The sequence below is a fragment of the Brachionichthys hirsutus genome, chromosome 20 (genome assembly GCF_040956055.1).
Source record: "Brachionichthys hirsutus isolate HB-005 chromosome 20, CSIRO-AGI_Bhir_v1, whole genome shotgun sequence".
Lineage (NCBI taxonomy): Eukaryota > Metazoa > Chordata > Actinopteri > Lophiiformes > Brachionichthyidae > Brachionichthys > Brachionichthys hirsutus.
This window is the reverse complement of record NC_090916.1, coordinates 6,252,471-6,279,462: the sequence shown is the minus strand read 5'-3', so window position 1 is coordinate 6,279,462 and position 26,992 is coordinate 6,252,471. Positions and strand designations below refer to the sequence as shown.

Genomic DNA, 26,992 nt, shown 5'->3' with positions numbered 1-26,992 from the left:
CTAGACTGAAATAAGCTTAACCGGCTCTGCCACATGAGTCGGAGTAACAGTAATTAAACGCACACAAAATGAATCAGGCAGACAAACTTCGATACTTTACCGGTAAGGAGGGACCCTGCTCGCCCAGCGGCTGCGACCAAAAGACCTCTCCCCCGAGACCTCGCGGCCTTTTTATTCACACGGTGAAAGTAGGTTGTCCCAGGTATTTACATAGATCCCTACCCCCTAGAGACAAAGGGATCTCTACCTAGAGAAACACTCGTGGTCACCTCCATCTTAAAAAACTCTACAATGAAACAATGAAAATACAACAATAACTCTAACAATAAATACATAGAATATAAACTTAGGCGTTTTTCTTAATGACTAATTTATTTGTGCTTTTTTTTTTTTTTTAAATCTTTAAACCATAATAGTGCATTAAACATGAAGAACATGTTTTGTCGCCACAATTCTGACACAGACAAAAGTATTTTTTATTTAATTTTGTTGACGTCTGAAGCTGTCGAGAAGGAAATAGATTTAAAAAGCCTTAGATGTGTCACGGCTGTAAAAATCAATAAAAACATACTGAATAGAATAGAATAGAAGAGCACTTTATTGTCATTACACATGGTGATGCAATGAAATTAGGATGCTCCAGTTAGCTGCTTCACATGCGAGCTGGCAAATTTCAGTAATACGGTTTGTGCAGTTCATCGATATTTTGTATGGCGTGTGGTATTTTAGACTCATTAATAGATCCTGACATGTTGTTTGCAGTGAACTGACCAGTCGACCCTCTTTCAGATAAACGACTCCTTCCTTTATGAAGCACTGCTTTCAACTTCCTGTCCTGCACCTTTTGAACCTGGACCTGGAATTTTCCAGACTCGTCCACCCGTCCCATCACTCACACACAGACAGACCGCCTCTCCGGAGGGAGGACAGCTTTTGACTCACCCGTCATCATTACTCAGCCCTGCAGGTTAAGAGTGATTTCCTCATGGGACATCCATTCGTCCCTGCTTTCTCTCACTGATTATAAGATTACATTAGTAGCAGTAGAAAAGGAAACCAAACACGAGAATGCCGACAACAGTCTTAATTACACAGACTCCAGTCTTCAGGATGATTTTGGGACCGGCTGCATCCCCCCCCCCCCCCCCCTTTTTTTTTTTTTTGCACCACATTGGCTTTGTGAGCTTAAAAAAAGGTCTTGGGGATGAAGCGAGCGGCCGCCATGATAAAGACGTCACACTGGCTGTCGGCTTGTAACTATTGGCTACAGTGCTGACGTCCCTCTTGCATGCCAGGAATGTGTGCGTTTCACCTCCGGGAGCTCTGGGGAATGGCAAGTGGCATCGGAATGCTATCAATGGATACACAGACACACACATGGAAACACAGCAACGGCCATTTTAAATGCAGCACAATATGCACACACACACACACACAGTTTCCTCTTAGACTTTTTAGTTTTTATATTCATTTACGATTTACGTTTGCAATTTAGCCTCCATGGTAACATTGACCACCCGTCCAGTGTCATCCATGATGGCCTCTACGCAGCGGTTGACCTTTAAACTGTGTCCAACCAGCGCTGGTCTGACCTGGTGTTTCTATGAAGCCCGTTAGAAACGCGATTACCTCTGCTTTCCCCCACACAACTCCTGCCTTTTTAAATATATTCCCTCTGTGAAATCAGTCTTTTATAAATTGCTGTCACATTTGAAAACGGCATGAAAGACATTATTGAAAACATTTGGACGTGCGTTGTCCATTCTAAGACTTCCTGTGACCTTTTTATTGGGTGTTCCTCTACTGTGTGGAGTTATTGTGTTTAAATACTGTTGGGTTTTATTACTTGTTTGAGGAATCGGTGCTCTGTCTTATTTTCAGCTCATGTTGAACTAAACCCTCGTGTAAAGTTTTACTGCTTTTAAAGGCTCTATCTAGAGCTCGTCGTCGCGATTATAGGCAAACGGTTCATAAAAAGATGTTTATTAAAGCGTTTCTACGTCACAAACCGCTAACATTTATACAGGTTTATTCCCTATGAGCCTTATTAATGTCATCTGAGTCTCACTTTGTGGGATTGTGAATATTCCGCTGCGGTCTTGAGAGTCTTTGTATAAATATACCCACACAGACCGGCTTACCAACCGCAGCGGAGTGTTTTTCTGCCTAACTAGTCTCTCGATGTCCTTTCGATGGGAGCGTTGGTCGCCTGGACCCATTTCATGGCTCGGCCGAGCCTCTAATTGGGTGCAGCGTTCCAGCAAGGCACTAATCGGAGCGGGGGAGGGGGGGGCAGCATGACGGTTGACACTAATTGCTCTTGCTCCGACTCGAAGGCCTTGTTCATGAAATACTTACTGGTCGTCTGTTGACAGTTAACTTCCCCATCCATAACCCCTCCGGCAGGGACACACGCTCCTGTGCAAGTACACACACACACACACACACACGTCTAGAAACTCATGCACCCAGACCAATATGGTCGTATTTACTCAAACCAGAACAAAATCTTTGAAATGAATTCCAAAAGCAACGAGTCCCAGCTCCTAAATTCACCTGTGTTTCGTGTAGAAGGAGATTTATTGTTGCCATTCACGTGGATGGATTCTTCATCTCGAGATCATCCTCATCGTTTTGGCCGGCCCCCGGGGTTATGCTACACATCCTTCTTGAGATTGCCTGAAATGGATTCGGATTGAAAGCGCCGGCAAGCTCAAAATTCAAAACAGACCTTCAGTAGACAGATAGATATGCCTGAAAGCTTTTTTGTGGATCCATTCCAGCCGTCTCCAATAACATGTCCCCTTCCATTTTGGGCCAGATCTGTGTCCTGAGGTCTGCAGTTCAAGGCCATAAATGGGGGGGGGGGGGGGGGTGCTTTGCGTTATGCGTCGTCGGTTCGATGCAGGTTAAAGGTCACGTTTGGAGTCGGCGTATTATTACTAAGAATAAGTCATTCTTTGTTACGTAACATTTCCTATTGACGGTGCGTGTATTTGTGATCAATCTGACCGTGAGGATCAATAACTTTCCTACGACCCCCCCCCCCCCCACCCTCAGACTAAGTATGGTCTTCAGTAACTTCATTTACAGTTTACCACCAATTATAAAATCCTGAAGACTTTATTCTGGAAAGAAAATGGCACGACTGATCTGATTGCTCCACTTCCTCTTCTCCCCCCCCAGGAGGAGCTGACGAGAGGTCCAGATAAACCCGGAGTGTGTGTGTGTGTGTGTGTGTCTGTGTGTGAGAGAGCTCTGCCGTGTTAATGTGTGTCTCCTGAATGTCCTGGGTTGTCTGCGTGCGATGAAGACGAGTCACTGAAAGGGATTTCAAGAAGGACATTCAGTGCTTTTGACAGTCGTGGGTTTTTCTGTTAGCAGTGGTCCAGGACCAAAGGTGTATGTGTGTGCGTGTGTGTGTGTGTGTGCGTGTGTGGGGACAGAGGATTATGAAGAAAAGATGTCCACTCTTGCTCAAAAGTCTCTGCAAATCTGTTTTTGATTGACTGTTGCTTTGACTTCGCATTGTGAGCCTGATTTATCTCCCTCTTTGTTTTTCAGCCCTGCAAGGCCCTTTCGATTCCCCAAAAGGTAAGACCTGCCAAAAAGCCGTTTATACTCAGTCGATGCTTCGGATTGCGAAGCTCCCTCCTCCTCCTTTATTTCTGTCATCCATCCATCACTGCTCCCATGGAGCCGTCGTTCCTCAGCAGTGAGTCATGAGAATTATGGGTGGGCGTCTCTCTCTCTCTCTCTCTGCCTGTCTGTGTCTCTCTCTCTCTCTCTCTATACCTGGACTCTGGAACCGGCCGCTTGGATCTCCTCATCTCTCCATTACTCTGCTGTCTCAACTTTAATCCGGAAGACTGTTTAATAGAGGATTAAGGCTTCTTCAGAGCTTTCAGAAAGGTTTAGAGGTAAACTCGGGAGCGCTCTGAGCGTCGCGTAGGGATAGATACTTTCTTGAAGCACGACCCGAGACAGTTGCTAACGCTAATCAAGCGAAGCCAATGTGGAGTAGGTTTCATCTTGTATGTTACGATTCCCATATTCCACCTTCTCATGTTCCTTCATGCTTCGGGAAGTCCGTCAGTCCCCCCGAATTTGAATCGAATATTTCTAGAATACCGTTTTTTAAGGAATTTCTTTGATGATGCTGACTGGCGATCACCCCTCTCGTTTGCAGCTATGCCGAGCTGATAGCTGATTGGCCCGTGGTGGTGCTGGGAGTGTGCACGGTGCTCATTGTGGTGTGTGCCCTGGTGGGAATCCTGGTGCCTGACCTGCCGGATTTCTCAGACCCACTTCTGGTGAGTAAAGGCTAATGCGCGGCGAATAAAATCATTTCTATCAGCGTTTTAAGTTGCTCAGTTCAACAAAACGTTGTTTTCGCTGCATCCTTTAAAGGGCTTTGAGCCACGGGGGACTGCCATTGGCCAGCGGCTGGTCACATGGAACAACATGGTGAAGAACACTGGCTACAAAGCAACGCTGGCCAACTACCCCTTCAAATACGCCGATGAGCAGGCCAAGAAGTACGCGACGCCCCGCCCATCTCCGACACGACACGCCCACGCCGCTGATTAGAGAATGGATCCTGTCTCTTCCTCCCGTCTCCTGCTGTGTCTGTGGCCGCCTTTGTCTTCCTGTCTGTCTCGCGCTCCATGCGTCTGTCTGCAGATGTATTTGGGAGAGCCCCCCCCCCCTGCTGCTGTCAACAGGCTCGCCTGCCTCATCCCGTCTGTCTGTCGACCCCTGCGTCTCTCTGACAGCCACCTGATTACTTGTTCAGTCATTGCTGCACAGACAGCATGAAGCACATAACCCCCCCCCCCCACCCGGGCCCCCTTTCAATCAGCGCCACCATTATGATTATTACAATAATAACATGCCCGAGCCGTAGTGAGTCATTCGTCTGATTTCTATTTTTTTGCAGGGAAATGGTAATTACAAAGCATCAGAGCTGCTTCCTTCACGCCGTCTCTGCAGCAAACACAACGGCGTCTGTGTCCACTTGTAAATGTAAAAGATTAAACTAACAGTCACCCATTTTATTTTGTTGCTTCTTGGATTGGAATGATTAGCAATGATTTCCTTTCTCTGTTTCCCAGCTAGCATGCAGAGTGCTCTAAAACTGGAATAAAATAACACAAAGAAGAATAGCTTCGGCTAAAAGTCGGTCCTCTTCTCCAGCCTGCGTCCTAAAACGATTTACGCTCACCCAGGATCGGCAGCGGACCGGAGTCGTGCGGACGCCGTCTCTGTGACTGATGGAAAAACTTTTTCTTTGTCGTTTTTACAGTCACCAAGAGCCCAGGTGGCCCGAGGAGCATTTTGACAGAGACAAACGACAAGCAGAGTGGGACTTCAGTAAAGAGTTTTTCTGTGATGTTCCTGGTAAGATTTTCAATATGGGAAATTAGGAACTCTCACAAAAGCCCGCAATGAGTGAATGTGATGTTTTACTACTAACGGGAATATATTTTAAGCAGAATAAAAAAATAAATAAAGACAGTATAGAGTGTTTATCCAGAAAGGCAGATGGGATAGGTGCGTATTTTTACGCCGGTCTTTCCATAACCCAAAATCACCGTCGAGCCATTTGGTAGATCCGGACGGGCGGCTTTTCATTTCATGTAATGAATCCCCTTTTCTTCATGCAGGTGAAAGTTACTCTCGACTTGTGTTTACGTCGGCTGAAGGAAAGAACCTGTGGAGCATTCAGGCCATCAAGTCTATGTGCAGTCTGGACAACGCGCGGGTAGGGGACACGGGACACGGGACGCGGGACACACGGCTCCGGGGACGACGCGGCTGTCGCGTTTCTTTCGTGTCCTTTTCTGACTTTGCTCTGTCTTCGGGTCTTTTCCAGGTGCGTTCCCATCCCGACTACTGGAGTCTCTGTCAGCGTACCAACGACGCCTCCTGCTGTCCCAGCTGGACACTCGGTAACTACATTGCCGTCCTCGCCAACAGGTCGTCCTGCCAGAAGATCACAGAGCGGGACGTGTCGCAGACGCTAAAGACGCTGCGCTCGTGCGCCAAGTACTATCACAACGGCACGCTGGCGCCCGACTGCTGGGACATGGCCCTGCGGCGGAGGGACCAGCTGAAGTGCGCCGGCGTTCCACGCAAGTGTACCAAATACAACGCCGTCTACCAGGTCCTTCACTTCCTGGTGGACAAAGACTTCCTGAGTCCCAAGAGCCTGGAGTCCCCGCCGCCGGTTCTCAAATACAGCATGCTCTTCTCCCCCACGGAGAAAGGAGAGTCCATGATGAACATTTACTTGGACAACTTTGAGAAGTGGAATTCCACCGATGGCATCACCACGGTGACGGGGATCGAGTTCGGCATCAAGCACGACCTCTTCCAGGACTACCTCCTCACGGACACGGTGTATCCCGCCATCGCCGTGGTGATCGTGCTGCTGGTCATGTGCGTGTACACCCGCTCGGTGTTCATCACGCTGATGACGATAATCGCCATCATCAGCTCGCTGATCGTCTCCTACTTCCTGTACCGGATGGTTTTCGACTTCGAGTTCTTCCCCTTCATGAACCTGACGACGCTCATCATCCTGGTGGGCATCGGCGCGGACGACGCCTTTGTGCTCTGCGACGTGTGGAACTACACGAAGTTCGACAAGCCCCACGCCGAGCTGGCGGAGACGGTCGGCGTGACCCTGCAGCACGCCGCCCTGTCCATGTTTGTCACCAGCTTCACCACCGCTGCGGCCTTTTACGCCAACTACGTCAGCAACATCACCGCCATACGCTGTTTCGGCGTCTACGCCGGCACCGCCATTTTGGTGAACTACATCCTCATGGTGACTTGGCTTCCGGCTGTGGTGGTGCTGCACGAGCGCTACCTGCCGAGCGCGTTCTCCTGCTCCAAGCCGCCGCACCAGGAAGGAGGATTCTGCAGCCGGACGTTCTGGGCGGGTCTCTGCCAGAAGGCCAACAAATGCGTGTTTACCGTCTCCGAGGCATCTCGGATCTTCTTCGAGGAGGCCCTGCCCTGCCTCGTGATCAAACTGCGACACCTCTGGCTGTTTTGGTTCCTCGCCATGACGGTGGGCGGCGCTTACGTGGTTTGCGTCAACCCAAAGATGAAGCTCCCGTCTCTGGAGCTGGCCGAGTTTCAGGTATTTCGATCGTCGCACCCTTTCGAGCGCTACGACGCCGAGTACAAAAAGCTGTTCATGTTCGAAAGGGTCCACCACGGCGAAGAGCTGCACATGCCCATCACCATCATCTGGGGCGTGATGCCAGTGGACAACGGGGACCCCCTGAACCCCAAAAACAAGGGCAAGCTGGTTCTTGACAGCAGCTTCAACATTGCTAGTCCGGCGTCGCAGCTGTGGATCCTCAACTTCTGCCAGAAGCTCCGGAATCAGAGCTTCGTCTTTCAGTCGGAGGAGCAGGACTTCACCAGCTGCTTCATCGAGACGTTCAAACAGGTCGGAGCTCGTGTGCCGTGTTTGTCATTTGACTTTGACCTCTTACTGACGCTGCCGAGTATAAAACGGATGCAAATACGAGGAATATGTTGAAATGTGGAATCCGCCCTTCACCTTGTCTCAACAGTGGATGGAGAACCAGGACTGTGAGGAGGCCTCCGTCTACCCCTGCTGCAGTCAGTCCACCTTCCCCTACAAGCAGGAGGTGTTTGAGTTGTGCATCAAGAGAGCCATCATGGAGTTGGACCGGAGCACCAACTACTACCTGGACAGCAAGACCCCCGGGCCTCGATTCGACATCAATGACACCATCAGGGCGATCGTGTTGGAGTTCCAGAGCACCTACCTGTTCACGCTGGCCTATGAGAAGATGTTTCAGTTCTACCGGGAGGTAGGCCTCTTAAAGTCCATTGAACAAAATGCACAGACTCACTTTTAACACAGTCGTGAGGATTCAGTTTCTGCTTTGGTCGTCGTTTCTCGCTTTTATTCTTCTGACACGGCCTTTTGCGTTCCAGGTGGACGCCTGGATCGCCGAGGAGCTGCGTTACGCCCCCGCAGGTCTCGGCCACGGCTGGTTCATCAGCAACCTGGAGTTCTACGACTTGCAGGACAGCTTATCGGACGGCACGCTGGTCGCCATGGCGCTGTCGGTGGCTGTGGCCTTCAGCGTCATGCTCCTGACCACGTGGAACATCATCATCAGCCTGTACGCCATCCTGTCCATCGCTGGCACCATTTTCGTCACGGTGGGCTCCCTGGTGCTCCTGGGCTGGGAGCTGAACGTTCTGGAGTCCGTCACCATTTCCGTGGCGGTCGGCCTGTCCGTGGACTTCGCCGTCCACTACGGCGTGGCCTACCGCTTGGCCCCGGAGCCCGACCGTGAAGGAAAGGTGATTTTCTCCCTCAGTCGCATGGGCTCGGCGATCGCTATGGCGGCGCTGACCACCTTCGTTGCCGGGGCGATGATGATGCCCTCTACCGTGTTGGCTTACACCCAGCTGGGCACCTTCATGATGCTGATCATGTGCATCAGCTGGGCCTTCGCCACCTTCTTCTTTCAGTGCATGTGCCGCTGCCTGGGACCCCAGGGGACCTGTGGCCAGATCCCCCTGCCCAGGAAGCTGCAGTGTCAGGTGTTCTCGGAGGCCACGGCCACGGGACCCCCCCCTCAAGGGAAGGGCTCGGGTCTGGGGAAGTACCGGTCGGACAGCAGGGGAGGGGAGGTGGAACATTACGAGCTCGAGCCGTTGGCTTCCAGTCAAAAAGCAGAAGATAAACCCAAAGAGGAACAGGAGGTCTGTGCTCAGCTTTTTAATGGGACCCCCCCCCACCCCCAAGCCGCCCCGTACTCTCACATCCATTACAAGAGCAAAGCGGACTCTGGCAGAACTGGTCCTGAGACCGGACGTGTGGCCACTCTGAGCACACAATCCAGGTGCCAGAACGCTAACTGCACATGTGGGGACCCTCCTCCTCCTCCTCCCCTGCATCAGCAGTGGCCCCCCCGCTCCACTGCTCAGCCTCCCCAGGACTCCCCTGCCGGCCCTCCCACCCCTCAGCTCTTCCCCCACTCAGGAAACGGCTCAAGCAAGCAAAACACAAGCCTGGACTCAATCTACACGCACACGGAGTGCCACATGCACTACGTCCACTGTCCCCCCGCCCATTTCCACCACTGCTCCCAGGGACGAGTCGTGTCCCCCAGACAGGGTCCTCCCCACAGCTGCCGTCTCAGGAAGTACTGCGTCCACGCGGGCAACTTGCTGGCCGGCTCAGCCAGAGAGCAGGACCCGAACCCGGACCCGACCCCGGACCTGACCCCGGACCCGGCTCTCGCTGGGTCACGCCCTTCGGTGCACGGCGACGACCGCAGCCATGAAACGAGGCCGTCAAGCCCCGACGGCAGCCGAAACGTCAGCACCCCCGGCCAAACACGACCCCAGACTCGATGCCCCTCCCCCTCGCCAGGCTCGCCACGCACAACGAGTCGCGATAATCACGTTTCTGTCACCACTGCGGACGCAACAATGCAAACGGGTTCCTGCTGTAAAATCCCCGGCAGGCGGGGGACGCACGAACGCGTCAGGAAGTGCAAGCAGAACGCCAAACGGCAGCGGGCGTCGTCCGCCTCCCCGAAGAAACTCCACTGCTTCAACAGGACTTTGAAAGTGAAGTGCAATTCGGCGTCTGAGTTCAGCACCCCCAAACCGGAAAGCGGCGCCCCTCCCGTCGCAGTACACGCTCAGCGCTCTTCTGAAAGCTTGTGTTGACGCGTCTGTCCGATCGGACGAGTTCCGCCGTGTCGCTGTCGACAAAGTGCCTCGGCGTGTTTCACGAAGCGCCACGGACTCGCCGAGCACGCACGTTTACACGTTTGTTTATCGCCACAATGTGCCAGATTGTGCTTGATTCCTACAGCGACTCGTGCACTTTTATGAGCGTTCAGCCCATTAATGGCGATGGGCGGTCCTTCACGGAGATGCCGCCGCCGTTTGAACGTGGGAGTGTTTATTCAGCAGCCTTTTGCACCGACATGAAATCTTACGGTATCTATATTGTGTGTAATCGATTTTATCATCTGATTCCATTGTCTCTTTTTTTGTTTCTCGTGAGGGACGTGCTCTCGTGTTCAAGTCGCCACGTGCCTCAGTTTCACTGTACGATTAAAAAAAAAAAAAAAAAAACCTCTTTAATCACTGCAGTTTCCCGTCGTCTGCTTTTCTTTTGTAGCACACGCGTGTTCGGGCTGTGACGTGAGGTGAGTTTTTTTTATCTTCGGTCATAACTGGACACCTGTTGCATTGTCTCATGGCGCCTTCAGTGCCGTCCGTCCGTCACATCTGGGGCCTCGCTTCATAAAAGTCTGCAGATTTACGCTCGAGCTTCAGCTCGTTTGGGTCTGTAAAAGATGTCGAGTAGGTTTTAAGAGTGCCATCTGTAACCGTGTCATGATATTGCCCTCATATAAAAGGTCAGTAAAAACCCCAAGGGGCCAAAAATGGAGATGTAAGCCGAGAGACACCGGTGATGATCATCGTTCTTCATGAAGCTCAAAAATATGCCCTGAGCAGGAATGTCTCTAAAAGACCGCGAGGAAAATTACATTTTTCTTGGAAATATCCAGGTCAAAGTGAGGATTTATACATTAGAAATACGGATACAAACGTCTAACTTGTAGGAATGAGGCCGTTTGCCGGATGCTGAATCCTCCATCTGCGGCCTTCCTTCTCGGTTGCTAAGCAGCAAGTATGAACTCTACATCAGGTCACCGGCTTCCTGCAACAGTCGGCAGTTCCTTGTTCCGAGCGAGTTCGTCTTGTGTAATATTTCCAGCGCTGTGAACAGACGGCGTAAAGTCGACTGAATTTATTCACCAACGATGGATTAAATGGCAGTTCTCCGACGTCTTTGCTCCGCTTCCCGTCTTTCCTCCAGTACGGAATGTGAAAGGGATGATTTGACAACTCGGGAGTGTCCCGGACGCTTTCCACGCTGTTGAAACATAAATCTAGTGAACACACAACCGAAGTACACACAATACTTCAGGTTGGTGCCACAGGGGGGGGAGGAGAAGTACCGTACTCATGCGGGCTCTTCCTTCTCATCCTTGTCGCACCTCTGAACGTCAGAACACACATCCACGAATAAACACGGCCTAATACACACACACACACACACACACCGGGCTCGCTTGAAGGGAAGGTCTTGTTTTTTCTCAAAGGGGTCAGTTTGTTCTCCTTTCCTTCCTATTTTTTAATAATAGCAGTGAAGATGAGTCCACATCCCACAGATGCCCCCCCTGCTCAGGCCTGCGTGAGCATCCTTGTAAATATGTTTGTTTAAACAGGTCAAATGTTAGCTCTGGTCAGGGGGCGGGGCTTATTTCACTTCCCTGGGGGGGGGGGGTCTAGATCTATGTCTGTGCTCAGTGTGTTCAGCAGGCCTGAAATAACTGAAGAGGCCAACGAGCTTGTTTACGAGGAAAACATTTGTTTCCACTTTTCAAATGAGATTTTAGTGTTGCTTTCGAGGCGGGGGGGGGGGGGGGGGGGCTTCAGGCGACTCGTGTAGCTCGAGAGGCTGAAAGCTTGAGGAGAAAAAAACAATCCTAACATTACATTTGAGTGGTTTACTGATTCTATATTGATAAGGTTTTGGGCTGCATGAAGGACAAGTGGTTGGTTCTGTGGCCTCAAAGTGAGAAGGAGGTTATGGGTTTGATTCCAGGCCCGACAAACTGCATTTGGATGCTGTTTCTTTCCCGCTATATATGAGCTTGTGATAAATTGCTAGCAGATTACAGACCCCCCTGTGACGCCCCCACAAAGAAGGAGTGGATGTTATACATAATAATATACGGTACCGATAATCACTTTTGTGCCTCCAATCTTATTAATCCTACCCCTCATTCAAAAAAAAAAAAACATTGGTGCAAAGTCCGGACAAACTGCAGAATAAAAGCAGGCTGGACAGATGTTCATGCTGCACCGGGCTCAGATTAATGGACTGTCCACAGTGTATAAGCAGCAGGAGCCCGTAGACTGGCTGTAATGTTCACAGCAGCTGGATCCTAAAGGCTGGGGGGGGGGGGGGGGGCAACAGGACGGAAGCTGTCCTCCAGCCAGTAGCTTCCTGTTTTCAGACACGCAGCTGAAATGAACCTCAGATTCGCTCCACTGAGACAGAACGGAACCACGACATCCTGAATGGAGGGAACACCCTGGTGCAAATATTGATGTGGTGATCAATGAACTGTACACTCATTGATACTCATACACTCACACCTATGGACAATGTAGTGTAACCAATTCACCTTAACTGCATGTTTTTTGGAGGTGGGTGGAAGCCGGAGAACCCGGAGAGAACCCACGCAGACTCCTGACAGAACGGCACCCAAGTTGGATTCGAACCTGTGACCTTCTTGCTGTGAGACACGACTTTTTTCGAGGCATAATGTTTTTTTTTATTGAATTTTTTTTTTGCTGAGAACCCTGAGTCCAAACTTATTGGCGCCGTGTTGGTTTTCAAACGATTCACAGTCCAGCCTCTGGTTGGCGGTTCTCGAGCCTTAAACCGCCATCCTGAGGTTGGATCCCGGGATGTGCTGGATCACGATTGTCCTTCACAAAGTCTTTCACCGCAGTGTCTCTGAGTATCTGTGAGACGAGCCGCTCATAAAACCACTCCAGGTCCTGTGGGTCCTCCGGCCAGGTCAGGTACTCGCGCCTCTGGACGAAAGCTCTGACTGCGTTGTACTTCATCAGCTGGTAGTGAGCCACCTTCAGGCGAAAATGTGGAGACGCATTTAGACAGTTTCCAATTACGTGCATTATAGAAGCCCTTATTAGACACAGTTATATAGAGGCTAGTTTGTTGACCGCTGGGGAGCATCTAGCATTAAGCCTGGTTTTTCCTCTGGAGCAGGTGGAGTTCTGGAATAGAACTAAAAGGAGAGAATATTGGATTTGTCAAAATGTGTGCAAAGAAATAAATTTGCAGCCTCATACAAACCTTCCCTACGACCAACATAATCAGGACGTTTTTCAGCTCCTCCAACATCCGACCCTGGGCCAAAGTGAACGCCTCCAAACACCAGCCGTCTAGAAAGATGCACGATTTAATTACTTCCCTTTCAAACCTACAAACCTTTCTTGGGTTTGTTGTTTTATATTGTAAACAGGGAGACTTGGTATGACTACGCAGCTATCTTGAATGCTAGCTTGCTGACTCTGCAGTTAAGGGTCTGGTTAGGGAAGTTACTCAAAAAGAAAGAAGAGCCATTTTAACTTTGGTACAGATCCAGATAAAAAACATTTTTTTAAATATAACTTTTTATAACTTTCCCAACATGACAAGATTTTAAAACATTAAGAAACTTGGGTTCTCCGACTTCCTACAACTACCAGGATGCCTCCTGGTTGCCTGGTAAAGTCAAGACTCCTGGACAAGTAACACTTAGGAGATTTCTTACTTCAGAGTTTTTTTTTTTCTTTTTTCCCAGTTTAAAAAAAAAAAAATCAGCTAACCTCAAAACAATTCCTTGACAGGAAGGTGGAAAAAAAACGACAAACTCCAGAATTCCATGACCTTCTAATTGATCTGCCAGATCAAATCCAGTGTGGCCGTACCTTTGAGGAACTCCTTAGAGATGATGCAGACGGTTTTCCTGCTGCCCCAGATGGCATCCCTGATGTTGGAAAGATGATCCTGCCCTGGTAGGAAGTCTCTGGCCTCAAAACAACATTGAAAGATGTTCCTCTCTGAGAACTGGTTGTCCAGCTTCTTCAGCAACGCAGCCTCCACCCACCTGTAGTCATTGTTGCTAAAGCAGAGGAAAGCATCGTACTGCACCTCGCCAGCAGGAGGTGCTGCTGGTTTGGGGCCCTCAACAACTCTACCGAGGACCTTTTTGTAGATGATGAATATTTGGCCACGAAGACGAGCATAAATGATCCCGCTGAGGATGACCACGATGATCATGAGTGCAGAAAGAATGAAGAGAGCAAATTTCAGCTCTTGGACGGCTTTTTCATCGTCTTCCTCACACGGTTCAATGATTGCGGCGTAATCCAGCAGAGTAAGGTCACGGATTTCAGCCGGAAAGCCACACGTGTAATTCTCAACTGGGCTCAGGAACGTTACATTTGTCACGTTAAGCCACTTCAGGAAATCTTCCAGCTCGCAGTTGCAGTAGAACCGATTTTCTTCGAGGCTGAGGAAGCCAAGTCCCTGGAAATTCATTGGGTCTGGCGAGGCGAGGAAATTGCTTTTGAGATAGAGTATTTTCAGACTGTCTGGAAAGACATCGGGCTGCAGGAACGTCAAGGCATTAAAGGATAGGTCAAGCTCTGCGATCGATTTGAGACCGCTGAAAATCCCCTGCGGGAGAGTCGCAAGTGAGTTTAAGCTCATATTAAGACCGAGGAGATGCTCAAGATGATCAAACAGGTCAAGGCACTTCCCCTGGGTCCAAATGATCTGCAGGGAACTATCATGAAGATCCAACACTTCCAAGCTGCTATTAGGAGGCACTGAAAGTTTCCCGCCGGGCGTGCACCACTTGATGAAGTTGCCACCAAAGAATAAAATCTTGAGGTGATTGAAATAAGACAAAATGAAATAAAAATCTTCTAAATTGGTCAATCTGTTGTCTGTGACGTCCACATAAGTGTCGGTCAAACCCAAATTAGAAATCCCACTCAACGTTCTCAGCCTGTTGTCGCCAAGAAGAAGGTGCGTTAAGTTTGGCAACGACGCAGGGGAGCCCAGCTCTCGCAGCGAGTTTCCTCTCAGGAATAATCCGCGCAAACTTGGAAGACCGCTGAAGGATTTGTATCCTAACACGCCAATGTGGTTGTAAGACAAATCCAAAACCCTGAGGTCTTTCAAGTTGGTGAAATAGTGGGAATATATTTCTCCCAGGAGGTTGAACGACAGGTTGAGCATTCGCAAATGCTGAAGGCCGTCAAAGGCATTCCTGTTAATCTGATTGACTTTGTTTCTGGACACGTCTATAGTTTCCGCGTCCTTCAGAGGTCTGAAAACAGCACGAAGCAAACAAAATATCATATTACCGGCCAGGTCTAGAGTTTTAACTGTACTGTTCACGAGACCTTCAAACGTGCTTTCGTCTGGATCGGGGATGTTGTTGTGAGAGAATCCTTTCCCGAGGTGTCCGGAGAATATGAGATGCGCTATCGGAGTCCCCGCTATGGCTTTGAAAAACTGACGTGTTAAATTCAAGCTGAAGCCATTGGTGGATAAGTCAAGGGTGTGAAAGTCCATCCCTCTGAAAGGGTTCCTGCATCTTGTCCAGTTGAAGTCTCCGCTGCTCATTTCGTACAATTTATTTGCGTTCAAGTTCAGGAGAGAGAAGTATTTCCCCCGGAAGCCAACGAGGTCCTCCTCGCATAACCTTTTGATCTGGTTCAGTTTGAGGTTCAGCTGCGTGAACTTCTTGAGTTTTGAAAAGAACAGTCCAGGTCGGAGTTTCGCTATCTCGTTACCAAAGAGATCGAGTGTTTCCAGGGACAAAAGAGGCGCGAGATATTCTTCTGCCAATATGGGGTCTCCCAACTTGCAATAATCTAGAAAAAGTTCTTTTAAATTGAACAGTCCTGCGAAAGCCCTCGGCTCCAGCCGAAGGCCTTGATTGTACCCAAGGACCAAGCGCGTCAATTTCCTCTGTCTGAGCAGAGCGTTATTCCGTATGACGAGCGGCACTCGCTGGTATCCGAGATCTAAGTCCAGCAACTGGTCGTAGCGTCTGAGGGAGGTGTAGTTAATCTCACCGATGTAGTTATTCCCCAAATAGAGGTGGGTGATGTTGGGAGATAGAACGGGGACCCAGTAGAGGCCCCGTCCGTAGCAATTCACGCTGAGATGCTGCACATCACACGAATGATAGCATGCGGCTACCTGCAAGTAGGAAGTTTCTTTACAGTCAAATGAACTGAATAACATTTTTGGATATACTTCTTAAGGTGATCCGTGCCCTTTCTTATGTGTAAAATAAATGTGGTCATCTTAGCTTAGCATAAACAGGGTTGTTTTACTTGATTCCAGGTAATGGTTATTCCATACCCCCCCCCCCCCTCACCGTACATTTACATACCTGGAAGAGTAAACCAATGAAAACCAACTGAAGAGCCGGCGTCCACATCTTGTCCTCACCCTAACAGGAAATCCAGTCAGAAAGTCAAATGGACACGCTGCAGGCTGTTTGCTTTAGCAGGTTCATGGTTCACTAGGCAGCTTCAGCGTCCAGCTGTTTGGTGCACAACCGTTCATGCCTGATATGAGCTTTAATAAGAATAAAGCTCCATTCAGCACTCTTAATGTGTGTCATTAAGCTTTTCTTCTTTGTTTGTTTTTTGTTCTTGACTTTTTTTTCTCCGTTTTGTCTGCCTTCGCTAACCTCCGAACCTTTTAGAGTGGTACATCTCGGTTTTATCCATAAATCCTATGATGCATAAATTACCCTTAAAGGGGCGTGTCTCCTTTAACCACTGCCCATAAAGCCCCTTCATCTGGGCGGTACCAACAGGTGTTCACTAACTTTAATATATGTGATCAAGAATAAAATAATTTAACATTTGATTTTTTTTGTTCATCAGATTATGGCATTGCCAAAAACCAGGGATTAAATTTGAATAAATTTCTTCACATACACACGCAAAAGCGCGCACACGCACACACACACCTACACTCACACACACACACACACACACACACACGCACACACACACACACACACACACACACACACACAGAGTCACTGGAGACTTGGTTCGTTCTTGTTCCTGAACACAAATCTGCATTGTGAATCGCAGAAAATAACAATCACGGTGTGAAAATCTTACCTGCGTGGAAGCGTTGCGCAATCTAAGGGGGGGACACCCCCTCCGCGTTCTGATCGAACCGAGTCGGGACCTCCTCCCCGCAGATAACGCAGTAAACATGACCGACTCCCGTCTGCTTGAACAGGAGAATGTCGCAACTCAACGGATGAGCAAATCTCTTGTTCCTCCCCTGAAAACAACTTACCCCATGCTGCGTCCGTACCATGTGGTTCCAGCGGACCGTGTCGTTATGGGATTCATCTGTGGCGACATCTACCGGTTCACAACCGCAATTGCAGCTCTAATTTTGTTTATGTTTTTTTAAATGGCACGTTAAACGTCAATAAAATAACTTGATTCGATTACAATGCAAAACACAGGAAAAAACAAACAAACAAATAGATTGCATCCTTTTTTTTAATCAGAACATCATCGTATATCCTCTCAACATACTGTTACGACGTGAGCTTGACTTTCATGCCGCGTATTAAACGTGCAGCGTGATAGTTGTTGTTTCCTTCTAAAGTAAACTGATGTGAATTCAGCAACTGTAATTCTGTTATCCTGCCACATGGTGGCGCAGCCGGCCTGCGTCCGAAGAGAAGGACGAGCGAGAGAGAAAAAAAAATCACGTGCCGTCATTTGCAATTTTATAATTTAATAAAGGTCCAGCGTGACCTACTAACGCACGCGCGCACACATACACAAAAACACACATTCGCGCGCGCATTTTTCATTTTCATAATTCTCTGGCTGGCTCCACTTTCCTTTCATGTCCACCTTTCATGTCCTGCAACGCTCCTTCAGGTGTTACTCGTCACGTGACGCAAGCCGTGCGCGTCGCGCTCCGGAGCTTTACGCGCCTCTGCGCTCTCCATCTTCCCTCCGCCGTTGAAAAGGCAGTGCGCCAGAAATACCACGGACACGACAACGAGCACGGTGGCCACGATGATGCCCACGAGGCCCCCCACCGAGAGCTCCGACGGCTGCCGCGTCGGCTCCGGATGCGGCACAGCCGGACGCCTGGATGTGATGACGTAGTTCGGCATCGTGCTCGCGCCGGAGCCCTCCGCCGTCCCTCCGTCCGCGTCCGCGTCGTCGTCGTTTTTCACGCACCTGTATCCGTTAACGAGCGTGTATCCCGGAGAGCACGCGCACGCGTAGCTGCCGAATGCGTTTTCGCACTCCTGGTCGCAGTAGCCGAACGCGCACTCGTCTATGTCCATGCACGCGTTGGCCTTTGACCTCTCCTCTAATATGTACCCCAAGGGGCAGAAACAAACGGCGCCGTCGTTCGGGTCGCACACCGCCGCGCACTCCGCGTCCGCGCAAAAAAGTTCGCACTTGGTCGGTGACTTTGGGTCTTCTTTGTATCCATCGTAGCAGGAACAATGGAAGCCGCCCGGGGTGTTCGCGCACACGTGCTCGCACGGCGCGGACGTGCACTCGTCCACGTCGACGCACTGGTCGCCGGTCAACCGGAATCCATCCTCGCAGACGCACTGGAACCCGCCGACGGTGTTGACGCACGCGAAGTTCTCCCGGGGACACTGCCGCTCGTCCGCGCAGTCGTTGACGTCCACGCACGCCCTCCCGTCCTGCGCCAGCTTAAAGCCGTGGTCGCACGTGCACGCGTAGCCGTCCCCGGTTTTGTAGCACGCGTGCGCGCACCGCAGGAGGAGGCAGGGGTCCTCTGCGGCTTCTTCGCAGGTGACGTTATTCCTCGGGTTCACGGCGCGCCCCGGCGCGCAGTAGCAGGAGGGCGCGTGCTTGGGGTCCGTCGCGCACTTGTACGCGCACCCGCCGTCTCGTATCTCGCAGCTCCAGGGCGCTGGAAGCCACCGTCCAGAGAAGCAGATGAATTTCACCCCCCACGGATTTGTGATGGCGACGCTTCCCGGAGGCAGGGACAGCGTGTCCGCGCTCTCGAACCCCAGCGTGGACACCTCGTAGGACACGTCCTCCCGCGTCCCGTCCTCCCGCGTCCCGTCCCCCCGCGTCCCGACCTCCAGGTTACCGCACATTCCCTTGAAGCTGTGCTCGCACAGAAACCCACCCTCGGCTCGCTCGCACGTGTAGCAGGGGACACCACAGGGTGAAGGTGCTGGAGGCCACCACAGGGTGTCGCCCTCTCCTGGGGCGCTTCTCCTTAAAAAGGGAGCGGCTATTGGCCAAGGTGATGCCAATTTCCTGTCGGGTGACCAGATTGTTTGCTGGGCCCACATGCATGGTCGAAGCATTTGATGAGCTAAGCCGGTGAATATTTTAATATGTTTTTATATATCATGTTTTAGGTTTTAAATGTGTTTTACTTCGGTGAATATTTTAATATGTTGATTTTATATATCATGTTTTAGGTTTTAAGTGTGTTTTATTTGATAGGGTCTGTTGAAGACCGGAGTGATTTGAGCTCGGATTCGTAAGGGTTGAATGACTGGGCGTGGGAGAACGACGCCTCAGGTATGCGGTCTTTTAAAGTTTTAGGCATATCTTATTAAATGTGTTTTAACAAATAATAATGTTGTATTTGTTTTGGTTGTTTCAGTGTTCATGTCGCCGCTGCCTGCTGTCTTTTTGTATTAAGTTTAGTTCGAGTTTTGTTTTGAGTTAGTCCGCTCAGTGTCGTACATCTGTGTTTTGTTTATTGTGTAAGCTTGTACGAGCGGACTAACTCTCTTACCTATTTTTATTTTTGTTTGTTTATTCTTTTGTTTCATTCTTTTCTTTTCTTTTGTCACTTCCCTCCCTTGTATCCCGTTAGCACTCCAATACCCACCATACCCGATCCTATTTTTACGTGTGGTTTTATTAGTGCATGGGTTTGTGGTGTGTTGCTTTTAAGTTTGCAGTGAGTTGGAGTGTTGACGTTGCGGGTTTCTTCCGCCTTGTAGTGCGGTGCTATTCGGGGTGGACTGGGGACTGGCAGGCAATACGGGATAAAGTGAAGAGTGACTTCCCACCTGTCATTTTGTAATAAATGCTGGTAACCCTTCGTCATTGTGCTTGTCCCTTTGTGCTCCCCGTAACATTTGGCGTTGTCGACAAAGCAAAACAGGGGGAAGTGACTTTTTTTTTGTTTGGTAAGACAGCAGGAGCGGCAGCAGCGCAGTGATTCCTCATCGCGCTGCGACGTTGGCATGGATTCAGGAAGTGACAGCGGCGTGGCTCGGGAGGAGCCGGACAGACAGGCCATGTCTCAGCGAATCAAGGACTTGGAGAATGAACTCGCCACGTTAAGAACTGCACAAGCTGCCACGCATCCAGAAATGCCCTCCACCTCATCTGGAGCAACGGGTGGAGATGCACGAAATGTGAGACACACAGACTCTGTTATTTACGTGCAGCAGGACAGAAGAATGCCTCGGTTCTCGGGTAAAGTGGATGGTTCCGATGCGCTAACACTGGACGAGTGGATTGAGAAAGTGAGAGACTTTGTGCAAACGAGAGGGCGCACTGAAAAAGAACGTGCCCAAATAGTTTTTGACCACCTAGAGGGCGCTGCCCGTACAGAGATAAAGTTCTTGCCAGCTGTTCAAAGAGAGAATGTCGAATTCATTTTTGATGTTCTTAAGGCAGTGTATGGTTGCATGCACTCCCGTATTACATTACAACGTAAATTTTACAACCGTAAACAGCTAGAGGGAGAGTCTTTCCTTGATTATTCACATGCTTTAATGGACTTACTGGATCAGGTTTCCAAAGCTGATGTGCACGTTGCAATTAAAGATTTACGTGACCAGTTTTGTGATGGGGTGAGAGACCAGGCACTCAGAATGAGACTGGGAGATTTAGTGAATTCTAACCCCCACTGGACTATACGAGATGTTAGAGGTGAAGCCACAAGATGGATGGCACAACAGGAAAATCAGTCCCCCAAATCCAAATGCAATAATGCTTCAGTCTTAAATGAAATGTCTGTCTCCTGCGAAAGTGCTGTGTCTCGTCCTTCAGAGTTTGGTGAGCTGGTGTCGTTGTTAAAGGCACAGCAGACGCAGTTGGAATTGGTCATGAAGGCCTTGGTCCCAAGTAGTGCACCTCCCCCAAGAGTACGTAACTTTCGACCCTCAAAAGCCGCAGATGGAAGACCAATTTGTTTTAGATGCAACGAAGTTGGGCATATTGCACGTAATTGTCCTGCGGTTACAATCCATCCTAAAGATGGAACCCAGTTCCCAAAGTCATCGGGAAACTAGAACCCGCCAGTGTTCAGAGCCAGACATTGGTGGGGGCTTTGCAGGGCTCTAGTGAGTGTATAAGTCCAAAGTCCAAGTCCAAATGTCCAAATGTATCTACTTTGGTTGGTGAGTGCTTGGAGGGGGAGGTGGATTTTGGTGGGATCAATGTAAATTCTTTGTTGGATAGTGGATCCATGGTAACAACTCTAACTGAAAGTTCTTTCAAGCAAAGATTTTCTCATTTGTCAGATAAAGAACTCAAAGACTGTGGCTGGTTGGGTCTGAGGGCTGCAAATGGGTTGAGAATCCCGTGCCTTGGTTATATCGAGTTCGATATTACTGTGCTGGGTGTGACGCTTCCACGGTTGGGAGTACTGATTGTTGAAGATCCGAGCGACCATTACATGAAAGAGAAAAAGACGCATGTTCCTGGGGTGGTGGGAATGAATGTCTTGAACTCTCTTTATGTTGAGCTGTGTAAAAGATATGGTCCCGACCTGTGGGAGGCGCCAGTGCTCACAGCAGCCCCTCGTGGATGGAGGCTGGCCCTCAGATACTGCGAGATGATGGAGGTCATGGCCAACTCTCCGGACCCTTATTCCATCAGAGTGCAGGGTAAGAAACCATTCTGCGTCCCTGCAGGTAGCCTCTGTTATGTCCCGGTAACATGTCCACAGATGCCTCTACACCAACCCATAGACCTGTTCGTAGAGCCTCTTGGTCCTGGAGAGGGCAGTTTACCTGAGGGGCTATTGGTTTCTCCCTCTTTAGTAAAGGCAGAAAAGGGCAAGGCATTTGTCCCCATTACTAATGTGGGTAAAACAGACGTATGGTTGACACCTCGAAGAGTTGTTGCTACGGTTCAAACAGCCACTGTTGTATCGGCCGACCCGCATATACAGGTTTCCATTGACTCTCAGAGTTGCATGGCATATGTGTCCAGTCAGGAGATTACTGTCGACGACACTGTATTGGATTGGCCAGAGTTTGAAAATCTGCAAGGGAAGGCAAAAAAGCAAGCCAGCGATTTGTTATTAAAGTACAACCAAGTGTTTGCAAGGAATGACCTAGATGTGGGCAGTACCAACTTAATAAAACATGAAATCCCACTATTGGATGAAACACCAGTACGGCAGCCCTATAGACGCATTCCCCCTTCCCAATATGATTTGGCACGTTCCCACGTTCAACAACTTTTACAGAGCCACATTATTAGAGAAAGTAGTAGTCCGTATGCATCACCAATTGTGTTGGTACAGAAGAAAGATGGCTCCTTACGGATGTGTGTCGATTACAGGCAATTGAATGCCAGAACTAGGAAGGATGCGTTTCCCTTACCTAGAATTGATGAATCCCTTGATGCTTTGGGCGGGGCCCAGTGGTTTACAACCCTGGACTTGGCAAGTGGGTACAGTCAAGTTGAGATGGCGGAGAAAGATAAGGCAAAAACTGCATTCTGTACACCTTTCGGATTGTTTGAGTTTAATCGTATGCCATTTGGATTATGTAATGCGCCAAGTACATTTCAGCGTCTCATGGAGCGCCTGTTTGGAGACTGCCGTCATCAGTCTCTGTTGTTATACCTGGACGATGTTATTGTTTTTTCATCATCTGTAGAGCAACATCTGCAACGATTAGACCAGGTTTTTTCTCGACTCAAAACACAAGGGTTGAAGGTGAAGCTTTCAAAGTGCCACTTTTTCCAAAAACGTGTAAAGTACCTGGGCCATGTGGTGTCAGCTGAGGGGGTTTCTACTGATCCGGAGAAGGTAGCTGTGGTGCGTGACTGGAAGCGTCCTGTTAACCTGGCCGAGCTTCGCTCATTTTTGGGATTTGCCAGCTACTATAGGAGATTTATGGGAGGATTTTCTAACATGGCTTCCCCCTTAAATCGATTAGTGGCTAGGCTCCTCCCTCCTGGCAGGAAAGGAAAAACGCCAAAAAAACCTTTGAGCGAAGTTTGGGATGCAGAATGTGAGCAGAGTTTTCAGACTCTTAAGAATGCATTAATCACCACACCTGTTCTTGCTTATGCAGACTTCCAGAAACCTTTTGTGTTGGAAGTAGATGCCAGCCACGGAGGGTTAGGAGCTGTTCTCTCCCAGGAGCATGAGGGTAAGCGTCGTCCTATAGCTTTTGCGAGCCGTAGCCTAAAGCCCACGGAGCGGAACATGAAAAATTACAGTTCCATGAAGTTGGAGTTGGTGGCGCTGAAGTGGGCTGTAACGGAAAAATTCAGGGATTACCTGCTGGGAAATAAATGTACAGTTTTCACGGATAATAATCCACTAAGTCATTTGGCCACAGCAAAGCTTGGGGCGACGGAGCAGAGATGGGCCTCCGAGTTGGCAGTCTTTGACCTCACACTGAAATACCGTCCCGGCTCACAAAATACTAATGCGGATGCGTTGTCCCGCCAACATGCCGTTTTAGGGGAGTCTGAGACTAGCTCTGATGTTGTTGAAGGGGTCCTGGGGCTGCAGGAAGAGATCAGTACACTGCCTGGGTTATTAAGGTCTGATCTTGTCACACTCCAACATCAGGATCCTAATATTGGCCCTTTTTTGGAGTGTTGGGAGAGAGGTGGGATGCCTGATGCTAGGGAGCGTAATAAGTTTACCAAGGGCACCAGGGAGTTGATAAGGCAGTGGGGTCGTCTTAGAGAGAGAGAGTCGGTGCTCTATCGCCGTGTTTGTACCCCGGATGGACAGGCTGAGCTTGAGCAACTTGTATTGCCCCAGTGTTTGCAAGAAAACATTCTTCGCTCCCTTCACGATGGGCAAGGTCATCAAGGCATAGAAAGGACTTTTCAGTTGGTGCGTGCTCGTCACTACTGGCCAAATATGTACTCTGATATAGAGAGGTGGTGTAAAACCTGTGAAAGGTGCGTGTTGTCGAAAGCTGTGCAGCCAAAAGTCAAAACGTACATGGGCACAGTCAAGGCGTCACGGCCTCATGAGATTCTGGCAATAGATTTTACAGTTTTAGAGCTCTCCACTGACGGCAGGGAAAATGTCCTTGTAATGACGGACGTTTTCTCTAAATACACGCAAACTGTCCCTACTAAAGACCAGCGGGCTAGTACAGTTGCAGAGGTATTAGTAAAAAATTGGTTTCAGGTTTTTGGTGTCCCGGGTCGCATTCATTCGGACCAAGGAAGGAATTTTGAGAGTAGTTTGGTTCAGCAGCTCTGCAGGTTATATAAAATCGAGAAAAGCCGCACTACACCATACCACCCCCAGGGGAATGGCCAGTGTGAGCGCTTCAATCGCACTTTGCATGATTTGTTGCGTACCCTGCCACCGGAACAGAAACGCAGGTGGCCTCGCCATCTTGCACAAGTGACATTTGCGTACAACACCGCTGTACACCAAACTACTGGCAGGACACCATATTTTTTAATGTTTGGGCGGGAGCCACAGCTGCCCATTGACTCTCTTGTTGGAAACAACCAGGAGGAGGACCTTCCTATGGAAGAGTGGGTAGAAGAACACCAAAAATCTCTAGCGGCAGCCTATGAGATGGTACAACGAAGGGTGGATGATAAAGTGGCTCAGAGGGACTCAAGGAAGCAGGATGTACCTGTGGCACCGGATTTTGAGCAGGGAGATCTAGTATACACACGAAATCATGCTGTTAGGGGTCGGAATAAGATTCAGGACTTTTGGGACCCAGCTCCATATCAAATAGTCCATCCACCTCCGGCTCGAGGAGTAGTGTATTCTATAGCACCTGCAGGTCAGGACGGTCCTCTGCGACAGATACATAGGGCTGAGATGAGGAGTGTGCCTGAAAGTAGAGGGGCGGAGGAGACTGGAGCCGGGGGGATAGAGAATCCTCCCTCTGACGAGAATCCTCCCTTTGATGGTGACCCAACCAATGTTGTCATAGATCAGGATGAACTCAAATCCCTCCCTGGATCAGAGAGCGGAAACTGTAATGCTGGAAATGTGTCGGATCAGGTTCTTTCAGACCAAGAACCCATGGGAGAAACTGACACATCTTTAGTTTCTGGGCCTAGGAGGTCGGAGAGGAGAACGGCTGGGCAGCATTCAAATCCGCATCGACTGCCTCAGTCGGTGCAGGTCAAGCCTTGAATAACTTGCTGATTGAGTACATCGTCGGGTCGCCGATGCACGCTGAGGGGGAGGAATGTAGCAGGGGACACCACAGGGTGAAGGTGCTGGAGGCCACCACAGGGTGTCGCCCTCTCCTGGGGCGCTTCTCCTTAAAAAGGGAGCGGCTATTGGCCAAGGTGATGCCAATTTCCTGTCGGGTGACCAGATTGTTTGCTGGGCCCACATGCATGGTCGAAGCATTTGATGAGCTAAGCCGGTGAATATTTTAATATGTTTTTATATATCATGTTTTAGGTTTTAAATGTGTTTTACTTCGGTGAATATTTTAATATGTTGATTTTATATATCATGTTTTAGGTTTTAAGTGTGTTTTATTTGATAGGGTCTGTTGAAGACCGGAGTGATTTGAGCTCGGATTCGTAAGGGTTGAATGACTGGGCGTGGGAGAACGACGCCTCAGGTATGCGGTCTTTTAAAGTTTTAGGCATATCTTATTAAATGTGTTTTAACAAATAATAATGTTGTATTTGTTTTGGTTGTTTCAGTGTTCATGTCGCCGCTGCCTGCTGTCTTTTTGTATTAAGTTTAGTTCGAGTTTTGTTTTGAGTTAGTCCGCTCAGTGTCGTACATCTGTGTTTTGTTTATTGTGTAAGCTTGTACGAGCGGACTAACTCTCTTACCTATTTTTATTTTTGTTTGTTTATTCTTTTGTTTCATTCTTTTCTTTTCTTTTGTCACTTCCCTCCCTTGTATCCCGTTAGCACTCCAATACCCACCATACCCGATCCTATTTTTACGTGTGGTTTTATTAGTGCATGGGTTTGTGGTGTGTTGCTTTTAAGTTTGCAGTGAGTTGGAGTGTTGACGTTGCGGGTTTCTTCCGCCTTGTAGTGCGGTGCTATTCGGGGTGGACTGGGGACTGGCAGGCAATACGGGATAAAGTGAAGAGTGACTTCCCACCTGTCATTTTGTAATAAATGCTGGTAACCCTTCGTCATTGTGCTTGTCCCTTTGTGCTCCCCGTAACACACGGAACCGGGTTCCATTCAACGTCTTCCGCTGAAACGGAGACGCAGCGAGGAGAGGAGCAGCCGCCGTCGAAGGTCGTCGCCCAGCCGGTGTAGTCGCTCCGGTTGTCTCCGGTCACCCACCGAAAGCCTCGCAGCTCCGCGGCGGCGTCCGGACAGCCGGTCGGTCGGTGCAAACCGATCCAGAACCGGCCCGGACGGGTCGCCAGCAGGATAAAAACCACATCGCGGGCTACAGTCGAGCGCACCGTCGCCAGGTAGCCGCCTCGCTCCACGCATGCCGCCTCTGCGCTCTGGAAGTCGCTGGGATGTTGGAAGACGGTGACGCACTGGTTCCCGACGCAGTAGCCGCCGCTCGGCGCGATCCCGCCGGCTCGTCCCATCATCAGGAGGGTCAACAGGACGCGCAACAGGCGCGTAACGCCCTTCATGTCGGAACCCCGCGTTGTGTCGGTTTAAGTTCTGGAGTTCTTGTCGGTTCGTTTGGAGGAGAAAGTGTTTTGCGCGTATTTATAAGCCCTCGACTCCATGTTTGGAGCCCCGGCGGAGGAAGGAAGTCTCTCAAGTCAGCCTGCAGTGCTGCTGCTTCACAAACTGTCTCCTCTCTGCGCGGCGGACCACCCCCCCCCCAAATTAGGCAGACGCACGGCCTTTACGCGCGGACGTAACAAAGCCGCGCGCACGCAAGGGGGGCTTCTACCAAAACGCCCCCAGTTCGCAGTAGCTCCTCCCAAATCAACTTCACGAACTGTTCAGCCAAGAAGTCCAGTGTTCCATCGTTACGCACGGTCTCTCCGTTTACGCACGATCATCACGGTTTTTTATTATTATTATTATTATTCCCGTTATAACGAATCTTTACCACGAATAACGTTTTAGACTCTGTGAACGCTCGTTAAGC

General features: G+C 49.6%; 3 protein-coding genes across 3 annotated transcripts in view; 1 reads left to right on the top strand and 2 right to left on the bottom strand.

The window, feature by feature from the left end:
• The window catches only part of disp1 (dispatched homolog 1 (Drosophila)), an 11,824-nt gene extending 1,700 nt beyond the window's left edge, over positions 1-10,124 (top strand). Inside the window, exons 2-9 of the mRNA XM_068754035.1 lie at positions 3,565-3,594; positions 4,190-4,313; positions 4,411-4,538; positions 5,306-5,400; positions 5,667-5,764; positions 5,876-7,465; positions 7,593-7,856; positions 7,984-10,124. Of these exons, the coding sequence (XP_068610136.1) occupies positions 3,565-3,594; positions 4,190-4,313; positions 4,411-4,538; positions 5,306-5,400; positions 5,667-5,764; positions 5,876-7,465; positions 7,593-7,856; positions 7,984-9,738 (4,084 nt within the window). The 3' untranslated portion in view covers positions 9,739-10,124. The remainder of the gene's footprint in view (positions 1-3,564; positions 3,595-4,189; positions 4,314-4,410; positions 4,539-5,305; positions 5,401-5,666; positions 5,765-5,875; positions 7,466-7,592; positions 7,857-7,983) is intronic.
• A 2,295-nt stretch (positions 10,125-12,419) lies between these two features.
• On the bottom strand, positions 12,420-16,992 carry LOC137909573 (toll-like receptor 5). Its single transcript, XM_068754036.1, has 5 exons — positions 16,831-16,992; positions 16,083-16,142; positions 13,597-15,886; positions 12,980-13,068; positions 12,420-12,747 (listed from the first exon to the last, which is right to left on the bottom strand). Exons 1-5 carry the CDS (start codon positions 16,927-16,929, stop codon positions 12,502-12,504), a joined length of 2,784 nt encoding a protein of 927 aa, XP_068610137.1. The 5' UTR covers positions 16,930-16,992; the 3' UTR covers positions 12,420-12,501.
• A 233-nt stretch (positions 16,993-17,225) lies between these two features.
• LOC137909439 (thrombomodulin-like) lies at positions 17,226-26,522 on the bottom strand. Its single transcript, XM_068753900.1, has 2 exons — positions 26,091-26,522; positions 17,226-18,875 (listed from the first exon to the last, which is right to left on the bottom strand). Exons 1-2 carry the CDS (start codon positions 26,520-26,522, stop codon positions 17,613-17,615), a joined length of 1,695 nt encoding a protein of 564 aa, XP_068610001.1. The 3' UTR covers positions 17,226-17,612.
• Between the last annotated feature and the right edge of the window lie 470 nt (positions 26,523-26,992).